This window comes from Myotis yumanensis, unplaced genomic scaffold, assembly GCF_028538775.1.
Source record: "Myotis yumanensis isolate MYYU_CA2020_CCGP unplaced genomic scaffold, mMyoYum1.0.hap1 SCAF_7, whole genome shotgun sequence".
Lineage (NCBI taxonomy): Eukaryota > Metazoa > Chordata > Mammalia > Chiroptera > Vespertilionidae > Myotis > Myotis yumanensis.
Genome location: NW_027223758.1, coordinates 87711292 through 87736781, shown reverse-complemented (window position 1 = coordinate 87736781; position 25490 = coordinate 87711292). Strand labels below are relative to the sequence as shown.

General features: G+C 41.1%; 1 protein-coding gene across 7 annotated transcripts in view; it reads right to left on the bottom strand.

Moving 5' to 3' along the window:
* The window catches only part of NOL4 (nucleolar protein 4), a 215726-nt gene that overhangs the window by 68683 nt on the left and 121553 nt on the right, over nt 1-25490 (bottom strand). For all 7 annotated transcript variants that reach the window (XM_070421204.1, XM_070421206.1, XM_070421207.1 and 4 more), the window contains one exon: nt 23733-24016. In XM_070421204.1, the coding sequence (XP_070277305.1) occupies nt 23733-24016 (284 nt within the window). The remainder of the gene's footprint in view (nt 1-23732; nt 24017-25490) is intronic.

The following is a 25490-nucleotide window of genomic DNA, read 5'->3' as shown; positions in this document are numbered from 1 at the left end:
TTTCAAACAACTCTCGTATAGTCAAATTTAAAACAATGCTTTTGGTGATTTCTAGTCCAGCATTTAAGCAGCTTAAAAGACATTAACTAGTCCAAACAAGTAAAAAAAAAAAGAGAGAGAGAGAGAGAAAAAATCCACAACTGTTCCTCGATCCATCAGAGACGTGAGTTCACAGGGCAAACTGTGGCTCCCCCAGAGAGACAAGCAGGTAGAGAGAGAGAGGGAACCATGACTTAGTGGAGCAGAAACCTACATCCACAGAAACCAGGGTTAGGGCAGGAAAACCTGAATGCTAATTGATGAATTTGGGAGATCTCAACAACAGCAGAATGCATTCTTTTCAAGCTCACATGAAACATTCACCAAGATAGAACACATTCAGGTCGATAAAAGTGCCTTAACACGTTTAAAAGAAATCATACAACATAGCCTCTCAGACCACAGAGGAAACAAACTAGAAATCGAAAACAGAAAGTTAGCTGGAAAATCTCCAAGTATTTGGAGAGCATATAACACGCTTCTAAATAACACAGAGGTCAAAGAATAACTCTCAAAAGAAGTTAAAAAATACCTTGAACTATGTGAAAATTTATCAAAATTTGTGGGATGCAGCAAAAGCAGTGTTTAGAGGGAATTTTCTAGCATTAAATGTATATATTCGAAAAGAAGCTTCCACTTGAGGAGACTTGAAGGGCAACAAATTATATTCAAAGTAACCAGATGAAAATAATGAAAATAAGACAGAAATCAATAAAGTTGAAAACAGGAAAATAATAAAGAAAATAAAAGAACCCAAAAACTGTTGTTTTTAAGTATCGGTCAATGATATAAACCTCTAGTTAAAAAAAAAGACACAAATTACTAATATCACAAATGAAACAAGTGACATCACTACAGATTCATGGATATCAAGGGGATAATACAGGATTACTACAAACAACTATATCTACAATTTCCATAACCCAGATAAAAAGGACCGGTGCCTGGAAAGGTACAACCTGCAAAATCTCACACAGGAAGAAACAGGATATATGAATAGGCCTTTACCTACTAAAATTGAGTCAATCCCTTCTGAAAACGGAAGGCATCAGAACTAGATGGGTTCCCTGGTGAAATCTATCCAACACTTATGAATAAATTACCTGCGAAGGACAGAAGCAGAGGGACTACTTCTGGATTCACTCTACTTGTGTGAGGTCAAAATTACCCTCTGGATTCACTCTACTTGTGTGAGGTCAAAACTACCCTAATACCAAAATCAGACACACTGACGACAAGAAAACTCCAAAACAGTATCACTCATGAGCATAAATGCAAAAGACTTTAAGAAAATATTAGCAAATTGAATCCAACAATGTATAAAAAGTTATATACCATGACCAACTGGATTTATCCCATATATGCAAGGCTGGTTGAACATTCACAAATCAATAGTGATTCATCACATCAACAGATTAATCCTCACATAAACAGATCAATTACATGAACAGAAAAATTGAAAGATATTCCATTTTCACTAATAGGGAGACTCAATATTGTCAAGAAATCAGTTCTTCCCAACTGGATCTAGTGAATCAATACAATCAAAATCCCAAGTTTTTGTATTAATATCAACAAATTGATTCTAAAGTTGATATTGACAGGCGAAAGACCCAAAAGAAACTATTTAATATTGAAGAAGAATAAAACCAAAGTCGAAGGGCTGACACTTCCTAACTTCAATATTTACTCTAAAGCCACAGTAACTGAGACAGTATGGCACTGATTAAATAATGGATAAATCAATGGAACAGAAGTCCAGAAATAGACCCACACGAATATAGTCAACTGATCGTTGACAAAGGAACAATGAAGAAAGAATGATCTTTTCAACAGTGATGTTGGAACAATTAGATATCCACATGCAAAAAAATTTAGCCTTATACATGATTAATACACACCAACTTTTTTCTTGCCACAGGGCCATATCTTCAACAACAGGGAAACAAGAATATATTTTTTCCCATCAACAAATTAAATCACAATAAATTATGAAGGAGTGTAATGAAAGCTTAATCCGGATCCAATTTTGACTCTTACAACTATCCTAGGCCCAAATATAAAGGGAAATATACTTTTAGGGAAATTTACCTCCAGGGAATTTACCTCCAGAAAAACACCACCGCAGACTTACATAGAAATATTTTCCTGGGATGGCACAAGTGAATTTGCAAACTTCTCAAATGCAGGTCAATTTTATCATTAAAAACCAAAAGGAAAACCCAAACCAGATCCACAACAAAAAAATCAAGTGAGCCGAAACCGGTTTGGCTCAGTGGATAGAGCGTCAGCCTGCGGACTGAAAGGTCCCAGGTTTGATTCCGGTCAAGGGCATGTACCTGGGTTGCGGGCACATCCCCAGTGGGAGATGTGCAGGAGGCAGCTGATCGATGTTTCTCTCTCATCGATGTTTCTAACTCTCTATCTCTCTCCCTTCCTCTCTGTAAAAAATCAATAAAATATATTTTTTTAAAAAAATCAAGTGATTTTTGTTCCTTTATCAACTCTGAAGAAATGTAATATGGCTTCAAGGTTTTACAAATTATCAACATTTGTCCAAGGGCTCACTTTAAGTAATTCAATTCTCCCTCCCTCATTGCTATCTGTGTGACCTTGAATGGTTTATTTCACCGAAGCCTCAGGTTCTCTGGTACAACCTGAGGGTGACATGGTGCCTGCCTCACCGAATGGCAATGAAGAATATGGGAGAGGGAAAGAACAAAAACGGACTGAGGAAAATTATGTCTCAAGGAGAGAAATGCTATCGTGCACCAAACCAGCGATTCAAGTGAAGGCTACAGTATGATTAAAAAATTAAAGATTATTTTAAAAATTCTTTTTATTTATTTATTTTAAAATATATTTTTATTGATTTTTTACAGAAAGGAAGGGAGAACGATAGAGTCAGAAACATCAATGAGAAACATCGATCAGCTGCCTCCTGCACACCTCCTACTGGGGATGTGCCCGCAACGAAGGTACATGCCCTTGACCGGAATCAAACCAGGGACCTTTCAGTCTGCAGGCCCACGCTCTACCCACTGAGCCAAACCAGTTAGGGCTTAAAAATTCTTTTTAAGAATCAAATCCATCCTAAATGGTTGCACCAATTGTAAAACTGCAAGAGGTCATTTTTCTAGGAATGTTTTCACAGCTAGGGAATTCCGGCATATGAGAGTGTTTACGTAGTGATACAGCGTTTACCCTGTGGCCAATGGGGAAAATGAAACATAGGCATTTAATTGAGTGTCTAAATATTATACCTTCCAACATTTTGATTGCTTGAGATTTAGTATTTTGTGTGCACTTCAAAATGGTGTAATTTTAGTTTAGCAATAGTTTATTACTCAGTCATGGCTGATTAAAAAAAATCTCCTTTTACACATTCACATTTTCTCTCTACCAGTGGTCCTCAAACTTTTTTAACAGGGGGCCAGTTCACTGTCCCTCAGACCGTTGGAGGGCCGGACTATAGTTTAAAAAAAAACTATGAACAAATTCCTATGCACACTGCACATATCTTATTTTGAAGTAAAAAAACAAAACGGGAACAAATACAGTATTTGTATTTGCATGTGGCCCGTGGGCCGTAGTTTGAGGATCCCTGCCTAGACCAGTGGTTCTCAACCTTGGCTACACATTAGAATTACCCGGGAATCTTTTTAAAATCCTGATTTCTGGGCCTCATCCTCCAGAAATTCTGTTTCTTTGTTATGGGGTGGGGCCACAACATTAGTAACAAAGAAACAGAATTTCCGGAGGATGAGGCCCAGAAATCAGGATTTTAAAAAGATTCCCAGGTGATTCTAATGTGCAGCCAAGGTTGAGAACCACTGCTCTAGACCAGTGGTCGGCAAACTGAGGCCCCTTGAGTGTGGCTCTTCCACAAAATACCATGTGTGGGCGCGCACGTACAATGCGATTGAAACTTCGTGGCCACACTCAAGTGGCCAGAGAGCCACATGTGGCTCGGGAGCCGCAGTTTGCCGACCACTGCTCTAGACCAATACTGAAAATTCCTCATATCTTAGTCTTCCTTAATATTTTTTATTATTATGGAGTAACAAAATAAATAACATAATACTGGGTGAAATTAAATGCAATCAATCATTGTAGTTTTGCAGCAAAGGCTGACGTTCAACAGATTTTAGGTAAAATTCTAACCGTCATCTATCTTGGTGTCTGCTGGGGAAGGTATGAAATACACAGAGAGATTTAAATGCAGACCAACTCCCGACCTCCTTGCTCCCTCGGAGTGGACTGCCTCATCACCACAGACCAAAGCCGAGAGCCACGGAGCCAATGGCTTTCCCCCACGTGGATTTTTACAGATAAAGAAACTGGACGTAGATGTGTAGATAAATCATCACTGGGATTGGCTATGAGCTTTGATCAAATCAACCACGTTTCACTACTTTATTCTCAAGCCAAAATATAATAAACCAATAAAAAATAAGTGTGCCTGATATGAAATATCTTTCTAATATGGGGCTATAAATCTTCATCGTACAAACTACGTTATATTCCCTTATACTTCTTAGTTTGAAAGGGATATTTATTGAAAACAGTAAAGCTATTTCATCTATTGATTTAATGTATATTAATGCACTTTTTAATAACTTCTGAATAACAAATAATAGTTTTCTTTTACAACAGGGAGGAGCTGTTAACCAATGTATAAATGAAGTCAATTTACATGAAACAGGGAAGTCCAAACAGCAAAGAACTAAATCAGGTACTTAATATTTTATGAAAACAACCATTTGTAAAATGAAAATTAAGTTTGAAATTCGGAATTAACCACTAAGTTTATTACCTCTATTGTATAGATTCCTTATAGGTTTAAATAAAGACATACTCCTCCTGCAATGAAACACTAGGCCCAGTTTATCCTGTGTGACTCTTCCTGTTATAAGAGAGGTTTAAAAGGAAACTGTATTCAGCGGTCGCCAATCTTTCGGACCTCAGGGACCACCAGTAATTCAATTACTATCCTGTGTCAGCGACTAAAATGGGTCTTACCGCTCTGAAATAGTTAATCCTCCCCCCCAAGTTCCTAGTTTATGCTGGTGAACTGTGTAAGGACATTGAGCATTTTTATTTAGAAAGTAAAAGCTAAGCCGTTTGATGGGCTGATCTGCAATACGTTGTTACAACAAAAGGATGTTGATTTTACAATGACTTTAATAAGGATTAAAATATCTACAAATTATCGACTGTTACTTAACATTCTAAAGAAAAATTAATTCTTAATCCTTAAAGGTGAAGGGATTAAGCGCAAAGGGGAAAAAAAGAAAAAACAACAAAGAAAAACACACACAACCTCATAGACACAGAGAACAGTACGGAGATTACCAGAGGGGCAGGGGGTAGAAGAGGGTTTAGGGGGGATACGAGGTGATGGAAGGAGCCTTGACTTGGAGTAGAGACACACAACACCACATACAGATGGTGTACTATGGAATTATACCCCTGAAACTTAGATAATTTATTAACCTATATCGCTCCAATTAATTTTTAAAAATCCTTAATTCAACAGAACCTAGTGAAATGCTTCAAATTATCCCCCAGCCCAGGATGTTAGCGGAGTATTAATATACAATCTACTACATGTAAGGCACAGTTAGACAGTTTTACTCTTTTGTGTTTTGACTAGGAAAAACAACAACAAAAGCCATCATGAGGGATTGCATGGTGTTTTCTGGGGGAGATGCGTTTTAGGAAACCGTTATGATGGCTGCATGAGCTAAAGTCCGTGTGCTTGACAAGGAGATGTAACAACTCATGTGATCCCAGCGAGGGAGGACAGGGCACAGAGCCCATGCTGCCCCCAGCAGGGACCCCCTTACCTGAGGGTCTCACAGCAGAAACCCTGAGCCGCCCAGCGCAGGTGAAGCCTGAACTGGATGTAACTGCTGGAGCCTGGGGCTGAGGACTCTGAGAGCTGGCAATTCCCGGGGCCCAATTCCAGGGGCGCCCACAGTATTGCGAGGGTCACCTCCAAGGCCTTGACCAAGGTTCCCAGATAGATAATGGAGAAGGGTCCCCTCGGGTCCGCAGGGAGAGGAGGAAGGGCCAGGAGGAAATGAGCCAGAGCCTTTAATAGGTGGCCCTCAGGCTGAGCTAATTGAGGGGAGCCAACCTGCTGCCTCTCACTACCTGCTGGGGGCCATCATAGCCGCTGCCCTGGGGAGGGAGCCACCTGACTCCAGCCACCCGTCCCCTCCCACCTGGGGAGGGAGGAAGAGGAATCTGCAAAAAGCTTGTGAAGGTCACAGCCCTGAGGCACAGGCTCCCCAAAGGCCCCAGACCTTATCATGAATCTATGGACTGGTCCCCGACCCCCACACCTCAGTACCTCATCACTAAGGCCTACTTACAGCAGTTCCCTTCACCCAGGACTCTGAAACTGGCTACCAAGGACCATCACAAGGCAACCCAAAGGCCAAAACACACGTGGGAGAGACGCAGCGTCAGAATCAGACATGGCCGGGGTGTTGGATTATGGACTGGGAGTTTCTTAAAAGAAACTAGGACTCACCTGCTAAGGGCTCTGGAGGATAAAGTAGACAGTGTTAAAATAAAGAAACAGAGACCAGCCTTGAAAATTCCCTGCGCGGGCAAAGCCAATCAGCCATATAAACAGCTTAATTAAGATGATCGCAAGGCTAACTGGAGCTGGGTAATTTCTTACGATGTCTCTGGAAACCATAAGCAAAACTTTTATTTTCCAAAATTGGTATCAGGTAGCCACTAACTAATTCCCTGTCATTTAAGAAAATTCTAGTGTTATAACCAATCTCTGTGAAGAACAGACAGTCACTGCCTTCTCCCCAAATAACTGCTTTATAATAATATACCCCTGAGCCTCATTCCATTTGAGTGATCCCAGGTCACGAACTCTCTTTCTGGTGTGTGCACAATAAACTCTCACCAATGACCACTAATGCAAGAAGGGATGGACACTGAAGAGAGGGACGCAAGTCCTGATGAAATAAACAAAACAAAAAGAAGTGCTAGGAAAAAATCTGTAACAGAAATAAAAACAGCCTTTGATAGGCTTATAGTAGATTGGACACAGCTGAGGAAAACGAAATCTCTAGGCCCGTGGTCGGCAAACTGCGGCTGGGGAGCCACATGTGGCTTTTTGGCCCCTTGAGTGTGGCTCTTCCTAAGCCTTAGGAGTACCCTAATTAAGTTAATAACAATGTACCTACCTATATAGTTTAAGTTTAAAAAATTTGGCTCTCAAAAGAAATTTCAATCGTTGTACTGTTGATATTTGGCTCTGTTGACTAATGAGTTTGCCGACCACTGCTCTAGGCTAAAGGACATATCGGTAGACGACACAAAAGCAGAAAAGCAAAGAGAACAATGACCAAAAGAAAACACAAAATAAGCAAAAAAAATAAACAAACCCAGGATATCTAAGGACTATGGGAAAACTACAAAAGGTATGACATACACATTTTTTTCAAATAAAAAATAAAGGAAAAGAAGAAATATTTAAAGCAATGACTAAGAATTTCCCCAAATCAATGTCAGACATTAAACTGCAGATCCACAAAGCTCCAAGAACACCACGCAGGATACATGCCTCCAAAAACCTGCACACGGGTATATCATTTTCAAATTACAGAAAACCCAAGATAAAGAAACCAGAGGAATAAAACACCTCACCTATATAGGAACAAAGGCAAGGATGACACCCAACGCCTCGGAAACCACGCAGGCAAGAACAGAGTGGAGTGAAATATAAATTAAAGTGTTGAGAGAAAGAAAACACACCCCAAATTCTGTACCTTGAAACTTATCCCTCAGAAGTGAAGGAGAAATAAAGATTTTCTCAGACAAACAAAAAATGAGGGGAATTATTGTGGCAAACCTGCTTTGCAAGAAATGCTAAAAGAAATTCTTGACAAAGAAGCAAATAATATAGTTTGGAGACTTGGGTCTACATAAAGGAGGAACACTGACAAAGGAATAAATGAAAGCAAAACAAAAGCTTTGATTTTCTTATATTTTTCTCCATCATCAGCAGCAAAACACTAAATAAAACACATATATTCAAAGGAGTGCTGGTAGAAGTCTAACAACCAACGGGGGAGGGGGAGAGAGGATGGGGACAGAAACACAATAGATAGCACTTGCAGATTTCTATAGTGTGAATACTCCTATTATGGCCAATGTCAAGCTACTCACTGAACAGAGAGTTAAGAAGAGATGCACAGTATACCCTTAGCCAGAAAAGTGGATATTGTCAATATTATTTTTCTGACCTCCCCTATCCCACACTGGTACTAATGACCGCTCCTCTCTCCTCCTTTGCAGTGCCCAAGAAACCATACGGAGGTGGAGAGCCTCAGAGTTTCAAGGGATGACAGAAGAGGGAAAGGGGTTGGGGTAGGTGGAGGTGAGCAAAGGTGGGGAGGGGTTAGGGATGGAAAGAGGCTTTGCTTTGGTGAGGGGTGCACGATGCAGTGTGCAGATTATGTTTTGTTGAGTTGTACCCTTGAAACCTGTATGGTTTTGCAAACCAATGTCACCCCAGTAAGTTCAATTAAAAAAGAAAATAAAGAAGGAAAAACAAGCAAAGGATGACAGAAGTATAAAATGTTCAAGCATGAGAAGATACTTGAGTCTTGATTATGTCTTTGGGGAAAGAGAACTCATCCCAGGAAATGGCCCAGATAGTGTAGCCTTGCTCACTGAAGGCGAGATAAGGTGCGGTTAGGAACCCGCAGGGGGCAGCCCTCTTTCATAGTCATGCAGTCATGTGTGTGAGACTCGTTGTGCATTACTGAAGTGCAAGAAGCACCCACCAAATGATAACTATTGGATTTGGGGCCACAAGGAACCACCGGCGTGGATGATGTAGACTATGACTCAGCTGAAGAGTGGGTAAGATCAATTACTCAGAGTCACACCCCACCTCCAACCAAGGCAGCTACACATACATGCTAGGGGAAAGGAACAGAAGACACCTACACCACACTGGATATACATTTTATACAGCAGAATGCTGTCAAAGGCTAAAGAAAAGTACTGCTTTGAAAATCCCTACACTACATACACCATCTCCCCTTTCTGTGGACAATGGCATCGAATCTAATTTGTGAAATTCCATCAGAAGTATTTAAAGTAGATGTTTAAAATCAATGGCAAAAGTCATCCTGAATCCAGGCCTAAAGCATAAACGGATTACTGACATGAAAGGGATTTGCTTAGTGTGATGAAGGATGGCATCTGTTAATAATTATGAAGCAGCCGGGTAGGGAAAAACACTAGAAATTCATCACACACAACAGCTTTAAACAAAACAATGGAGATAGTTTGCTAGAAGCCAAACCAATACAGAAATAACTTTACAGCATCTATTAATAGGGCTTTAAATAGTTTATATATGGCATCAGACAAAAAGGATGTGTTTTCATAAATAGTGCCTGGCCCAGCAAAGAGCTCCTAAGATAATTCACTTAAACTCATTATAATATTTAGTTTATGTAGAGTCACAGATGGTAAATGACATTCTTATGCTCAGCATTTTTCCATTGCTGAAGCCATCCTATCTAATAAAGACGGAATATGCAAACTGACCATCACTTTGCGACAAAGATGGCGGCACCCACAGCCAATAAGAAGGGAATGTGCAAATTGACACAACAGAGATGGCAGTGGCTGGGCCGGGACACAGGTTCCGCCCCTCCCCGGCTGCTCCGGGCCTCTGGGCAGTACCCACTGAGCGGCCTGGGTGGGGCAGGCACTTGCTATGGGGGAGAGGGCAGGGGGTGGAGGGAGCTACAGGAGGGAGGCAGGGCCAGAGCGAAGATGGAAGGCGGCTCTGGTCCGGAGCGAAGGCTGAAGATGGCAGCCTGAGCGAAGGCCTGGGTCCTGGGTGCCGGAGGGAAGCTGGTGCTGGCAGCCAGGGGACGGGAAGGCCTTTCTTGCATGAATCTTCATGCATCGGGCCTCTAGTCTATATATATAAAAGGCTAAGTGACCAAATGACCAAATGACTGAACGACTGAAAGACTGGTTGCTATGATGCGCACTGACCATCAGGGGGCAGATGCTCAATGCAGGAGCTGCCCCCTGGTGGTTGGTGCGCTCCCATAGCTAACCTCCCCCAGTCCCTCCCTCAGGCCTCAGGCCAGCTGACCGCCCCCCCCCTACACACACACACCGATTGGCCCCCATCACTGGCCAGGCAGAGGGACCTCACCTGTGCACGAATTTGTGCCCTGGGCCTCTATAAAACCCCAAGCAAACTCCTTGGAGAACTACTAAGGCAGTATAATAGTTTATCATTAATAATTAGTGAGTTAATGTTAGTAAAGTTAGCACAATTCCTAGCCTATCGAAGCACCATAGAAGTGTTTGATAAAAATAAGTATCATAGTTATGTCAGGGGTACTTCCTTGTCAACACCTCACTATAGCTGTGGCATGAGTTTGATGTACAATATGTCATGTACAATGTCCAATGAGATCAGCACAACCCTTTAGCCTCTTATTCTCACTCACTATAACATGGCAGAATGTAAATGAATTATTTTGTTTACCAAATATTTACTGAGCACTTATTATGTACCCGTTGCTGTTCTGAGGGCTGGAGGTATAGTCACCAAGTGAAACTCAAGACCCTACTCTCATGGGAGACTATCTTCAACTAGGGGAGGACTGTCACCAGGTGACAATTAACCAAGATGATTCAGACATTGGTAGGTATCATGAAAGTCAATCCAGCAAATGGCTCCTTTCACTCTTCCTTCTCCCTACCTGTTAAAGTGATCCATCCTTCAAAATGACCCACCACCTCCCTTTCTTTGCGCTGGGATGGGTGTTCTGTTTTCTGGCTTGGGTCTGTTGGCTGGTAGCTTCCTGTTTGACGGCCTGTTGACATCTGAGGATGACCCCTACTTGTCTCCTCCCCAGTCTTTCTCCTGACTTGCCAGCCAGGCATCCCTAACTGATCCACTAGCACCTGAAACGCCATAATCTCAAAACAGGTTGGCACTGTTCTGCCCTGGCAAAGGCCCTCGTAGCTGCCCCAGAGAAAAGCTCTCTCCGCCTCCTTCTCTAGCACCCTCCCACCATCCAATGTAGGGCTGAGGCCTCCATCTTCCTGGCCCCAGGCGCAGGCCCGCTGCATCCCTCTCCTGCTCAGATCCTTGCACGGTCCCCCACGCTCAGGGTCACCAACCAGACCTGGGCCTGGAAAAAGTCCCCCAACTCGCTTTTAGGCACCCCTTCATCCATCCAAACCCTTTTGCTCCCAGATCATTCTGGTGCCTTCTTACATTTGTGACTTTATTCTCCTCTGTATTTTCCCTTCCTCAAATTTATCTCAACATAACTACCTTTATTCTTTGAGTCCTCCCTGAAACTTTCTTCAATTCCCTACTTCGTGTTTTCACAGAACATTTTGCACATAAAGATTGACATTCATATATTTTTATCTTTAATATGTGGTTATGTGGTGGCTCCTTTAGAAATAATTCTATAGCCCCGCAGCCCCTAGGAGGGCACCCTACCTGCAGCAGAACAGAGGGATATTTGACGACCTGGACAATGGTGACCCAGGGATGTTCTCCCCAAATACTACTGGTTTTGCTGAATTATTTCAGCGCTATAGAGGCATCTCTGATGAGAAGGCTAACACCAGGAATAATGGTTTTGTTAATGAAAATGTAGAAATAAACATCATGGGTTCATTTTGGTTTTTAAACTTTGTCTTAAGCAGGACAATGAAGACATTCTGCATGACCATAAAGGTGAACCTATGTCTATATATTTGTCTGAATCCATAGAATATACAATCCTCAGGCAAACTGTGGACTTTAGGAAGTTATGATGCATCCATAGAGGCTCACCAATTGTAACAAATGCACTACTCTGGTGGGGGTATTGGTAATGGGGGAGGGGGACTATGCGTAATCTCTATTCCTCCCGCTTAATTTTGCTGTGAACTTAAAACTGCTCTAAAAAATTAAGTCTCAAAAAATTTTGTCTTAAGCATCAAAGTGAAACTGATAAAAAGTCAGTTTTCTTTATATTAAATGTTCACATTTGAGAATCACAATAAAGTCCTCATAAACCCCTAAATGTCTCCTTTGCCAGCCTGCTGTGACTCTATCCTCCTCCATCATCATAATGGAAATTCACTTTATTTTAGTCACTGTTTTTTTTTTTAATTAAAATATATTTGGCATATAACATAGTGTAAACTTAAGGTGTATGTGAGTTAATTTGATAGTTATAGAGTGCAATATGATTGTCATTGTCACGATAATTAGCACCTCCATAATATCACATAATTATCATTTTTTAGTGACTGGAATAATTGAGATCTAGTCTGTTAGCAAGTTTGATTATTATAATGCAGTCTTGTCTCTATTCATTGTAGTAGAACTTATTTACTACTCACTGAAGTTTTATCCTCAGCGTCTGTCTCTCTCACCCACCTCATTGCCTGGTAACCATCATTTTGCTCTGATTTTATGAGACACTACGTGTCTTTCTCTGTCTAACTTGTCTCACTTAGCATAATGTCCTCATGGTCCATTCATGTTGTCGCAAATGGCAAGGTGTCTTTTCTCGTGGCTGAGTAACATTCCATTGTATGTGTACAGTGTAAATAGCACCGATTTATCCATTCCTCCATTCATAGGCACGTAGGTTGTTTCCATATCTTGACTATTGCGAAAGAGTGCATATTCCTCTTTGATACGGTTTTCATATCCTTGGGATACATACCCAAACGTGGAACTGCTGGATCATATAGCTCTATTTCTCATTTTTTGAGAAACATCCATATTGTTTTCCGTAGTGGCTGAACCAATTTGCATTCCTACTAACAGAGGGTTCCCCTTGATCCACATACATGCCCACACTTATCTTGTGTTTTTCTGATGCTAGGTATTCTAACAGGTGTGAGGTTATATCTCATTAAGATCTTGATTCACATTACCCTGATGATTACTAATTTTGAATATCTTTTCTTATGTACCTGTTGACCATTTAGATGACTTTTTTGGGGGGTGGGGGCTGTCTATTTAGTTCCTCTCCCCTTTTTTAAATAGATTTGTTATTATTGAGTTTTATAAGCCTTTTATATGTTTTGGATACTAATCCTTTATCCAATATCTGACTTCTAAAAATGTTCTCCCCTTCTGTAGATAACCTTTTCATTCTGAGTGTTTCTTTGCTGTGCAGAAGCTTTAAGTTCCATGTGGTCCCATTTGTTGATTATTGATTTTGTTGTTTGTGTTTCCAGTGTCAGATTCAATTGAGTCATTGTTTATGGTAACATTTTCAAAGGAGAATCTCTGGCCCAGAGAGATAAGAACATATACATTTGAACTGGAATGGGGCATGGTCATATTCTGGATTAAGGTCCCAGTCAAGTGCATAGTGGGGAGTTTGGGGAAGCCAAACAATTTGAGGAAACTGCTGGTATGAGAAAGTGGGTGGGATAAGATAAAAATGATGTATTCCCACATTGCTGCATATGTTTCCTTTAGCAAACATTTTATAGGGAGCAAGCTTCATGCATCTAAACCACATTAGTGTGTGACCATACAAACAACACCCTTATAACCCATCACCCATCATCCACCACCCTTATAACCCATCACCCATCATCCACCACCCTTATAACCCATCACCCATCATCCACCACCCTTATAACCCATCACCCATCATCCACCACCCTTATAACCCATCACCCATCATCCACCACCCTTATAACCCATCACCCATCATCCACCACCCTTATAACCCATCACCCATCATCCACCACCCTTATAACCCATCACCCATCATCCACCACTCTTATAACCCATCACCCATCATCCACCACCCTTATAACCCATCACCCATCATCCACCACCCTTATAACCCATCACCCACCACCCTTATAACCCATCACCCATCATCCACCACCCTTATAACCCATCACCCATCATCCACCACCCTTATAACCCATCACCCATCATCCACCACCCTTATAACCCATCACCCATCATCCACCACCCTTATAACCCATCACCCATCATCCATCACCCTTATAACCTATCACCCATCATCCACCACCCTTATAACCTATCACCCATCATCCACCACCCTTATAACCTATCACCCATCATCCACCACCCTTATAACCCATCACCCATCATCCACCACCCGCCACATTGTCCGCATTCCTCACGACTCGTTCCCCTGGGCTGAGGTGACCAGATGGGTGTATGAAGGAAGTGGCATTTGAATTGGACAGATTCCAACAGGATAAGCAAAGATTTTAACGAGCAGGAATTGCAAAGTATCCTAGGATCTATTTCTATGAGTACATGCTATACATTTACAGAAATAGGTCCTAGAAAAAATGCCTATAAAATGCATCTGGGAATGAATTACATCCAGATTCATGGGAAACAGGTATAAGTATAAGAAAATAGGAAGGAAAAGGGGACAAAGGAAGGAAGAAAAGGAAAGTAGTATTTACTAGTTGAAATGAATTAATCTGCTTCTTCAAACTGCCAATCTCATTAAGGGATTTGTAGGCTATTAAAATAAATATTTATAAATTGAGAACAATTTTGCAAGATTCAACTAAGCCCCAAATTCTGGAGCCAATAACCACCACCACCATTCTGTTCATTATGTGTTTATATGAAAAATGCACACAGTCTTATTTAACCTTCACAATTTCCTATAGGGAAGTGCTATTATCCCTGTTTTACTGATGAATATTTAGGCTTAAAAGTTAAAGACTTGATCAAAGTCACAGAACTAATAAGTGTGGTTTTTTAAAAATATATTTGTATTGATTTCAGAGAGAAAGGGAGAGGGAGAGAGAGAGAGAAATATCAATGATGAGAGAGAAACATTGATTGGGGATCGAGTAGGCCTCCTGCATGCCCCCTACTGGGGATCCAGCCCACAACCTCGGCTTGTGCCCTTGACTGGAATGGAACCTGGGACCCTTCAGTCTGCAGGCTGACACTCTATCCACTGAGCCAAACCGGCTAGGGCTAAGTGTGGCTTTTCGGTCAGCAAATAACTATGAGCCATAAAAGAGCAGCTGGGGGGTCTTGGCATCAAGTCGAATTTGCTGCTGCCATTGTCAGGCCCTACCCTGTGATCTCAAACTGCATTGTAGCGGCTCAAATAACGGCGCAATTCCAGAAATCCACATTCTAGACATTCTTAGTGTAGCCATTTGGTAATGTCTGTGGGCCTTAGCTTTCCCATTCGTAACAATGGGAATAATAACTGAGCCTATTTCCGTGGGGTTATTATGAAGATGACAAAAATTAGTTCTTAGAATAGTGCCTGGCGACAAAGCTTACCTTTTACTAACTTCCATTATTATTTTGGGCGCCAAGTTTAGGACCTCATTCTTTTTCACTCCATCATCCAAGATTTCTTCTTAACCCCAACCTCCCCCTCCCTCGCTAAACTCAAGGTCTCCATTTCAAAAATACACTTTAAAAATGCGAATAGCAAGGCCATAGATAACTGCTTTTAGGAATATACATTAAGACTCACCAAATATTTCATATTTTTTAAACTATTATATTGACAAGTTGGAATATATAGCTCTCTGTCACTTTTTTTGTTTGTTTTTTGCTCTTTTCTAAAATTTGAGTCAAAACTGATGTGTTTCAATAAGTCCTGGGGTAATACCAATTATTCGAGCAAAACAAATATTTGTCTAAGAAGTGTCAATGCAAGTATTTGCCACTGATCAAGGAACTACCCACTAATTGTCCCGGGTCTCTGAGAATTCTGCCTCTCTTGATAGCTTGCGGGGCTTGGTTACCGTCTGGCCGTAGAGATGACAGGTTGGCAGAGCATCAGCAGTGGGGGGATAGGGAACCGCACAGGAGCTACAGTGTCAGACCCAGGTTCCATACCAGGTTTGATTACTTAACAACCTGTTTAATTGCTGTCACTTAAATTACTACTTATAATGCCCTGGATTTTATGTCCTTATGTTTAAATGAGGCTGATAATTACACTTGCTCTCCTTACCACACTGAGTTGGTCTGAGTTCAAAATATGAAAGCATCATACAAGCGTTCATTATTATCACAGCCGACATGTAATATGAGAACTGACAGATCCTGTGTCCTCTGGCTGTTAGTTCCCTTCACACCCTCCATCGCTTACCTACTCCCCATTCTGTGCATGGGACGTTCTCCCATATTTTAAAGCTAGGCCTAGATTTCTGTCCCCACTACCACCTCACAAAGCTAGGACCCTGTCCTCTGTCCCCAGCCTCCTCCTCCCTTTTATGCCGCTTAAAGCCATCTTGTATCAAAGATGCCAAATGCCACAACGATCGACCCCAACACACAATCTGACCATGCTAGTTTCCTCTCCTACATCCTGAAGTACATCCCCCCTCAACTGCCAAGTTCACATTTTAAAAGGCATTCGTTCACAGCCTACCCCAGTCTGGCCCCCTAGACCAACTCTCCAGATTTATCTCTTACCACTCCCAGCCTCAATGTTGACAGGTTCTACCTGAATGCTCTCTTTATGGAGAATTCCCTTCTGCCAAACGGCCGCCTCTTAATTAAACATTAAATATTAAATGGGCCCTGGCAGGGGAGCTCAGTTGGTTCCAGTGTCGTCCCAATACACCACGGTGGCGAGGCCCATCCTGGGCCAGGGCACATATAAGCATCAACAATGAAAGCACAAAGAAGCGGAACAACAAATTTAAGTTTCTCTCACCGTCTCTCTCCCCTCCTTTCTCTCTGAAAATCAAGAAATAAAACATTTCAAATAATTAAATCAGGAACTTTCCAAGGCATGGTTAGTAGGCCTAGAGGGGAATCCCGCATACAAATTAATTTCTGTATTATAGTACACTTATTTACTTATGCGTCTATAGGTTCTTTTGTTCTTGTTGTTAATCCTCACTCAACGATATTTTCCCCATTGAATGTTAGAGAGAGTGAAAGGGAGGGAGGGGGAAAGAGAGAAACATTGATATGAGAGAGGCATATGTATTGGTTCCCTCCTGCATGTGCCCTGGGCCAGGATTGCACCTGCAGCCCAGGTACGTGTCCTTGACGGGGAATCAAACCTGAGACCATTCAGTGCAACACCAGCTAAGCAACACTGACAGGGCAAAATATAAGATTTTTAATGACAGGGACCTTTTTTTCCCTTTTGCTCTAGCACCCAGGATAGGCACGCTTGTTTAATATGTACTGGCACTGTTGCTTCTACCCGGAAAAACGTCTAAGCCAAAACCTCTATGTAACACCAAAAAGTCAAGCATTGAAAATGATCAAATTAAAATGATAATGAGCTGGAGTATCCACATAACCAAGATCAACAAGACACAATTCCAAAAGTGAATCCATTTATCTTGTTTTAAAAGGCAATCTCATTACACCTAAATATTTCAAAGAGGTATTCTAAAAAATGCACTTCTGTTCGTCATAGCTACATAAAATCACATAGCAATTATTAATGGTAATTATGATAAATATTCTATATATTTTAATTTGAATGGTAATAATCACTTTGGTAAAAATTTAAAGAAAAGATTAATTGATTTTATGTCACATGGACCACATTGAGGAAATATTATTTAAATAAAGTGAAGATCAAAGGGTCTTAGGAACTGAGCCAAAAACTAAGTATGTAGTAACCACAGTGACACATTAACCCTCCAACATTAATCACCTTTCCCACCATAGTTATCACTTGAAACATTATTCTTTTGGGCGACTGATTCAGAATATTTTACCATATTAAGTAAAATGAAGTTGGGTCACAAATACTAAAAGAAGAAAAGAAAACGAAAAATATGCCCTTGCCAGTCTTGCTCAGTGAATAGAGCCTTGGCCCATGGACTGAAGGATCCGGGTTCGATTCAGTCAAGGGCATGCACCTTGGTTGGGCTCCATCCCTGGCCCTGGTTGGGGCGTGGGGAAGGCAACCAATTGATGCTTCTCTCTCTCTCTGTCTCTCTCACTCCCACCCACTCTCTCTAAAAACCAATGGAAAAATAGTCTCAAGTGAGGATTTAAAAAAAGGGGGAACAATAATAGTGTTTTAAAGTTATATATTTCCTCCTTTAGTGTTTTAGTTTTGTTTTTATTCTCACTTATGAATAATTTAAAACATATTTACATCTGGGTTTGTATATTCTTAACCTTTCTTTCTTCCACATAATTAATCCCTTAACACTTCCTCATGAGACTTACTTTTCAAGATTTAATCAACATTTCTGCTTTTCTTCTGAGCTCTAATGTTACTAGTTGTCCTCTAAAATTGTGTAGAAAATAAATATCACCTAAAGTCTCAATGCAATATATTTATTCTTTAGATTGGTTAATATGATTCCCTGCTAGTCTAGTGAGTGGATTTGCATAGTAATAAGCAAATCAGTCAAAGGCACAGTCCTGCACAGCTATTCTTTTTAAGAATTCCTAGTCACTGTTTAGTTTTTCAAAGGCTTTATAATCAGTTTTGTTTGATATTATTCATAATAAAATTGTGAAATAAATCAATATCAAACTTGCAAGAATCTAAGCTCCTCAGAGATACTATGTAATTAGGCTTTCATAGCCCTCCAAGGTAGAGTAGCGACTAGCCTGAAAAATGCTGGAAGTTCATAGTGGGGTCACTTTATAAATGGGCACAGAACTGAGGGACAATCCTGAGAACTACAAAAGGTAGCAATGACTGAACAGATAAGTGTTAAACCTTCAGCGTAAAGTTCACCTGAGAGCCTTGGGGTAAGACAGGAAAGCCAGGAGCCCTAGAGGACTCAGCATATGGACTCGGAGTGCAAGAAGGATCCCTAAAAAAAAGTTCCAGACATTGTCTTCTTCACATTAACATGATTCCGAGCTCTTACCCCAATCCAGTTTCCCACCAATTATGCTAATTTTTCATCTGCCATGTGTTTTGAATCCAACTCTTAGCATTAACTCTCCCAACCACTGTCCAAGACCTGGATCACTTCACCTACGGGTAACTCCACTTAACCACTTACCACTGTTTTGGAACGCCCTGTGTGTTTGCTTCTAAACTACCTCCCTTTCTTATTTGGTTGCCTTCACTTCCCTTTTCAGTTCTTTTTCCTCCACAAACTGCCTTTAAGCTACTTGCTCCTGTGGGTTGTTCTTCTGTAGGATGATACATTTTCACTCTCTTCTCAGTCTTTGCTTTTCTGAGGTAATCCTATCAACTACATAAGCTTCAGTCAGCACTGCTGCTCTCAGATCTTCCTAATGTTTCTCTCTCCAACTGATGTGTTTTTGGCGCTGACACATGCTCCCCTATGCCTGTTAAACCTATCCAAGAGCCACTGCCTGGGCACCATACACTTCACATGTCAAAACTGCTTCTTCAACTGTTCCTCATCCCGAATTTTGGGGAATGGAATCATATCCACTCAGGCAACCAGCCCCAAATAATGGAGTCATTCTAGAATGTTCTCTGCTTCATTTACCACATTTAGTATAACTTCATTTCTTCAAAATATTTGAGAAACTACTATGTACCAGATATCAAGTCAGGTGCTAAACATACAGTAATAAGCAAAGTAGACATCATGTTTATACTCATAGAATTGACATCCTAATGGGATGTACAGAGGTAAAGAGCCTATTCATATGTGAAAGACATTTCCAGGAGTTTGGCAATCTACAACCTATGGAACTCTATAGAGTGGCCCTACAAATACAATTTCAAAAGAACAGAAGGAATAATATCTCTGCGTTCTTTTCTTTCTGAATTGCCACAATAGCTCTCTAACCAGTTTCCATCTTTTTCCCCCCCTGGTCCATATCCTATTCATCCACTATAATGTTGCCAGAAAATTCTAAAATTCCAAGCTGACCACAACCTTACCATGCTAAACTCTACTGCTGGATACAATGCAGAGTCCTTAAACTGGCCCACAAAGCCTTTGTTGATGGAGCCTCCTTATACCCCATCCCTCCATACATACTCTCTGCTGTGGCCACGCTAAATTCCCTACACATCTCCACGCCAAGCAGAAGTCTCTATAAAGTCTTCCCTAGGAATCACCGTAGTCCGATGGGTGCCCCACATCTGTTCTCTCTTCCCCTGCCATATGCCCGTCATTTTACTTATGGAATTAGATTATAATCACAAGTTTGCCTCTCTTTCCTGCTGGGTTCTGAGTTTTTGAGGGACAGGGACCCTGCTTTGTTCATGTCTATGTTTTTGCTCCCCACAACAGTGCCTTGCATGCAGGAATCCCTTGCATGCAGTCACACCTAGTTCTGAACAGACAATGCTTCCCAACCCTATGAAATCAACGCATCTTCCCTGTCTGCATTCCAGGCCCTTCACAGTGAAAACAGGAGACCCCTTTTGGGAAAAAAAATGGTCATCTGATAAAGAAATTATTTCCTTCAAAGTTTGAGACTCACTTCCTCTAGGCCTTCAACCCTCTTTAGTTCAACAGAAATAGCATTTCCTTACTTTGAACTCTCAGTATCTTAACACAGGAACCTGTATTTGCGTATACAGATTCATTAAGAAACGTCTCTATGTATATGTGCCTTCTTTACCAAAACTACTTATCTAAGAGCCTCATGAATAAAGTCTGCCCTCTTTCAGTTGCCCCTGCCGACTGCTTCATTGGTGCAAGGGTGACAGGTATTTAATTTGTCCCCTTTGGAGGAATGACTAGAGTCCCTCTGGATTCTGCTCCCAATGTGCTACCATGCAAGGCCTCACAGTTCAACTCTTTTCTCTCTTCATCTTATCTGATATCTCAGCATTGTCCACCAGAGCTGACCACGCCCTCATTCTTGAAAGTGGAAGTTACTGAGCTTCCATACACTATACCAGGGGTGGGCAAACTTTTTGACTCGAGGGCCACAATGGGTTCTTAAACTGGACCGGAGGGCCGGAACAAAAGCATGGATGGAGTGTTTGTGTGAACTAATATAAATTCAAAGTAAACATCATTACATAAAAGGGTACGGTCTTTTTTTTTTTTTAGTTTTATTCATTTCAAACGGGCCGGATCCGGCCCGCGGGCCATAGTTTGCCCACGGCTGCACTATACCCTTCTGATTTTTCTCCTGCCCCTCTGGCCCCTTCCCAGTCAGCTGTGGGAGATGTTTTTCCTTTACCAAACCATTCAACTTTCAGTTCCTGGGGGGACCTCCTCCCCAGGTCCCTTTCTCACTCCTTACAAGCAGCCCAAACCATCTGTGCTTGCGTACAGCTCCATTTTAGTAGGAGAGCAAAAGTCACTTCATTCTGTCCAATGAGTGCGAGAATGTGTTTCAATGAGCATAGTTCACGTGGTAATCACAAGCAGGGGGATAAAGAAAAGAGCAAACCACGGGGTGGTATTTTTTAATCAACAGATTCATGGTGTACAGAGGACAGTTCATGATTATTTAAGTTTTATGGAGACAGGATTATGTGGGTGGCAGGGAAACTTAAGGGTTATTTTGTTCTATAAAATGTCACACACAGACGCAGACCCTGTTAGTGAATATAAAATCACTCCCAGCCGAAACCGGTTTGGCTCAGTGGATAGAGCGTCGGCCTGCGGACTGAAGGGTCCCAGGTTCGATTCCGGTCAAGGGCATGTACCTGGGTTGTGGGCACATCCCCAGTAGGAGATGTGCAGGAGGCAGCTGATCGATGTTTCTCTCTCATCGATGTTTCTAACTCTCTATCTCTCTCCCTTCCTCCTGTAAAAAATCAATAAAATATATTTTAAAAAAATAAAATAAAATCACTCCCGTTTTTTCGACTGGGCTTTAAACCACTGAGGAGGGTCCTTGTGCATTTACCACAGCAAAAGGCACAGCCGCCTCCCTGAGGCGGAAGTGCTAAAGTGTCTGATGATGTCTGGTGACTTCCTTAAAAGAGGATAAAACAACACATCCTCAGGCAAGAAGGCAGATTAAATAGAGCCATTTAAGAAAGCATCGTGCCTCAGCAAAGTCAGGAATTAATCCAGATGAAGACATTTTGCTTTTAGGGGATCTATGTACTAGTAAAAAGGCATATTCTACAACTCTACCTTAGAGCGGGGTCGGGGGGATGAGGTCAAATGTATACTCCATAAAGTATACCTTAAAAATCATAGAACCAAGTCACCGCCATGTGATATTTCAAACTGTAGCAATATAAGCTTAATGTAAAAAAATAAATAGATCAGGAACACTGTAACTTATTCTAATATAAAGAATCTAGTTGTGAGATGGTATCACATTGTGGTTTTAATTTGCATTTCTCTGGTGATCAGTGATGTTGAGCATCTTTTCATATGTCTACTGGCCATCTGTATGTCCTCTTTGGAGAAGTGTCTATTCAGGTCCTTTGCCCATTTTTTAATCGGATTGTGTGTGTTTTTGTGTTGAGTTTTCTAAGTTCTTTATAAATTCTGGGTATTAACCCACATCAGATGTGTCATTGGCAAATATGTTCTCCCATTCAGTGGGCTGTCTTTTCATTTTGTTGGTAGTTTCCTTTGCTGTGCAAAAGCTTTTCAGTCTGAAGTAGTAGTCCCATTTGTTTGCTTGCTTGTTTGTTTGTTTGTTTCCCTTGTCTGAGGAGATATAGCAGAAAAAACATTGCTAGAAGAAATGTCCTTGATTTTACTGCCTATATTTTCTTCTAGGATTTTTATGGTTTTGAGTCTAACAATGAAGTCGTTTATTCTTGTGTGTGATATAAGAAGGTGGCCTAGTTTTGCTGCGGGAGGAGTCAATGGGCCAGATCTCTCAGACACAGTGGGAGCGAGGTCCTTGGGGTGCCGCTGAAATGAGCATTTTCAGACGACTCCCTAGGAGAATGAGATGTGGTAGAGGGCTTTGTGTGTGTGGAGTTACATTCCTCAGGTTGTAAAGGCCCCTGCTCCTTAAGCCAGTCCTGGGGCTCCATTAGAGCCAAAAGCAAGGCCAGCATCCAGAGTTTCCATCCCATGTTGCAGCCAGGTTAGCTCAGCATCCAAGCTAATTAAAGTCCCTTACTCCATTGTGTGGGGTCCCACATGGCCGTGAGCCATGTCGGCGCAAGGGCGCTCACCCCCTGAGCAGGCGTCACAGGAACCCAGTGCGCCAGAGGGAGTACAAACCAAGAGAGAATGCTCCTCCGTTCAGCACAGAGTATGATACAATACTTGTTGGAGCACTTATTTAACCTGCACGTTTCATCTAGAACACTGGCACATTCTCCTCTGTACGTGCAGTAAATTACTGACCAAAGTCCTCCGGTCTCTAAAGAAAACTAGAGGCTTCAACAGAAACTTTATTGCTGTATACACCTGTCTAATCTTGGAGAAACGAGATAGTGATTTTTTTTTATAGTTGAATATTGTGTTCTGAGAGCTTAACTTTCACATCAGAGCTCCACAAACTCCCAGACCCAGACCCATAAAAGATTATATAAACGAGAAACATTAAATCAAGTAATTCCATATATAAAAGCACACCACAACTTTTCCCGTGACATGACCCGTTTTGCTCACTGTTATTCCTGAAATTCACCGCTTCTATTACAGGGACACATGATATCGTGGTTATAAGTTTCTTGGTAATATATTATTGGGACCTGTTTAAAATATTTTTAGATTTTTTTTTTACAAGAATCTTCATCTCGTTATTTCTTTGTGACCTTCATGGCCACATTAAAAAGTCCATGAAAATTGGAATGTGATCTTACCTTGCTTCCATTTTCTCTCGCCTCCTGTTCCATCTTGAGGTCAGAAATTAGCAGAGGCTTGTACTTGTTTTTCCCATCACTGCTGGGGTCGTCTAGTCTGTATTCCGAAGTGAGCTGTGCTGAGAGGGGGCTGTCGCTCAGGTTCAGTGGCTGCTGGTCCTGCTCCAGCCCAGTTTTGTCGTCCTCATTGGAGTCGCCCATCTCCCTGCTGTGTGTTCCCCCTGAAGCAGTTGAACTTTGCCCCACAGTCTCATTGCCATTAAAGCTCTCTGCAGCGGAATCATCTGTTGGAAAGAAAACAGATGATTTTCTACTTCAACTAGCACTCACTGAGCTCCTACTGTGTGCTCGGCATTGCGCTAAGTTTACATACAATGTGTAATGTATCTTTAAGAATAAGTCTGTACAGTCCCATTGTTACTTTTAATATAGTAGGCACATTTAGGCACAAAAATAAGTGAAAATAAGAAAAAATGAAAAATAGAGAAAACAGTTTAATTTCAAACAATCCCAAAAATGTAAATTTAAATGAAGAGAATAAGATAATTGTCAGTTATTTTGCCAATAGCTTTGTCTTTCCAGTGAGAACATCCGTATTTGGTAAAAATGCTCTGATAAAAGCGCTGCCTATCCTGCTAATGGGGAACATATTGATTCAAGCTTTGTGGGCGTTTAATATGCATCTAAAGCATTAGAAAGGCTCAAAAATGCCGTTCCAGCCATTACACTTGTAGGATTTTAAGCGTAAGAAGTTTAATCACTGTGTGTACTTCTGTGTAGGAAAGAAGACATTTATGCCAGTGTTGTTTACAATGGCAAAAACTTGATATAAATTGCCGAAAAAGGAGACTTGCTTAAGGCACATGGAATGATTAGGATGTTATGGAATAATTCAACATTCCATTTTAAAGGTATAGGAAACTGTGAGTCAAAGTATTCCAGGGAAAAATCTAGTTACAAACAGCGTGGTCAATATAATGCCAATTTCATAGAGCAAACACATAAACATGGATGGAAAAGATTGAAAAGATATGATCCTAAATGTTAATATTGACTACTTCTTAACTATATGGCACTGGATTTTCTAATATTCTTTATTATCTATAACATACAATTTTCCAATAACAAAAACAAGATAACTATAGAATAAAAGCAAAATAGGGAAGAAGTGGAGCAGCAGCATTAACATTTTTCTGGCTTTAAAATCTATATATAGAAAAGCCTAAGCAACTGTTTGACCATCCAACTGTTTGACAGGTAGCTATAACGCACACTGACCACCAGAGGACAGATGCTCAATGCACAGGCATGGAAACATGGAACAGACTGATGAATCTCAGAGGGAAGAGGGGAGGAGGGAGGCGGGAAGAGATTCACCAAAGATCTTATATGCATACTAGAGGCCAGGTGCATGGAATTATGCACCAGTGGGGTCCTTCAGTCTGGCCTGCGGGGATCGGGCTGAAACCAGCAGTCCGACATCACCTGAGGGGTCCCAGACTGCAAGAGGGTGCAGGCTAAGCCGAGGGACCCCACCAGTGCATGAATCCGTGCACCGGGCCTCTAGTAAATAAGCTTGTTTAGAAAAAGTATATTAATGATATTTTATTGAGACCAAGAAATAAGTTTACATAAAAGAATCACCCTTTATTTCTCTTAATTTCATTTTTTCATATATAATAATTTGCTATTAATTTTAAAGGGTTATAAAGAACACATATATTTAAATGTTTTTGTTAGTTAAAGGCTATTGATGAA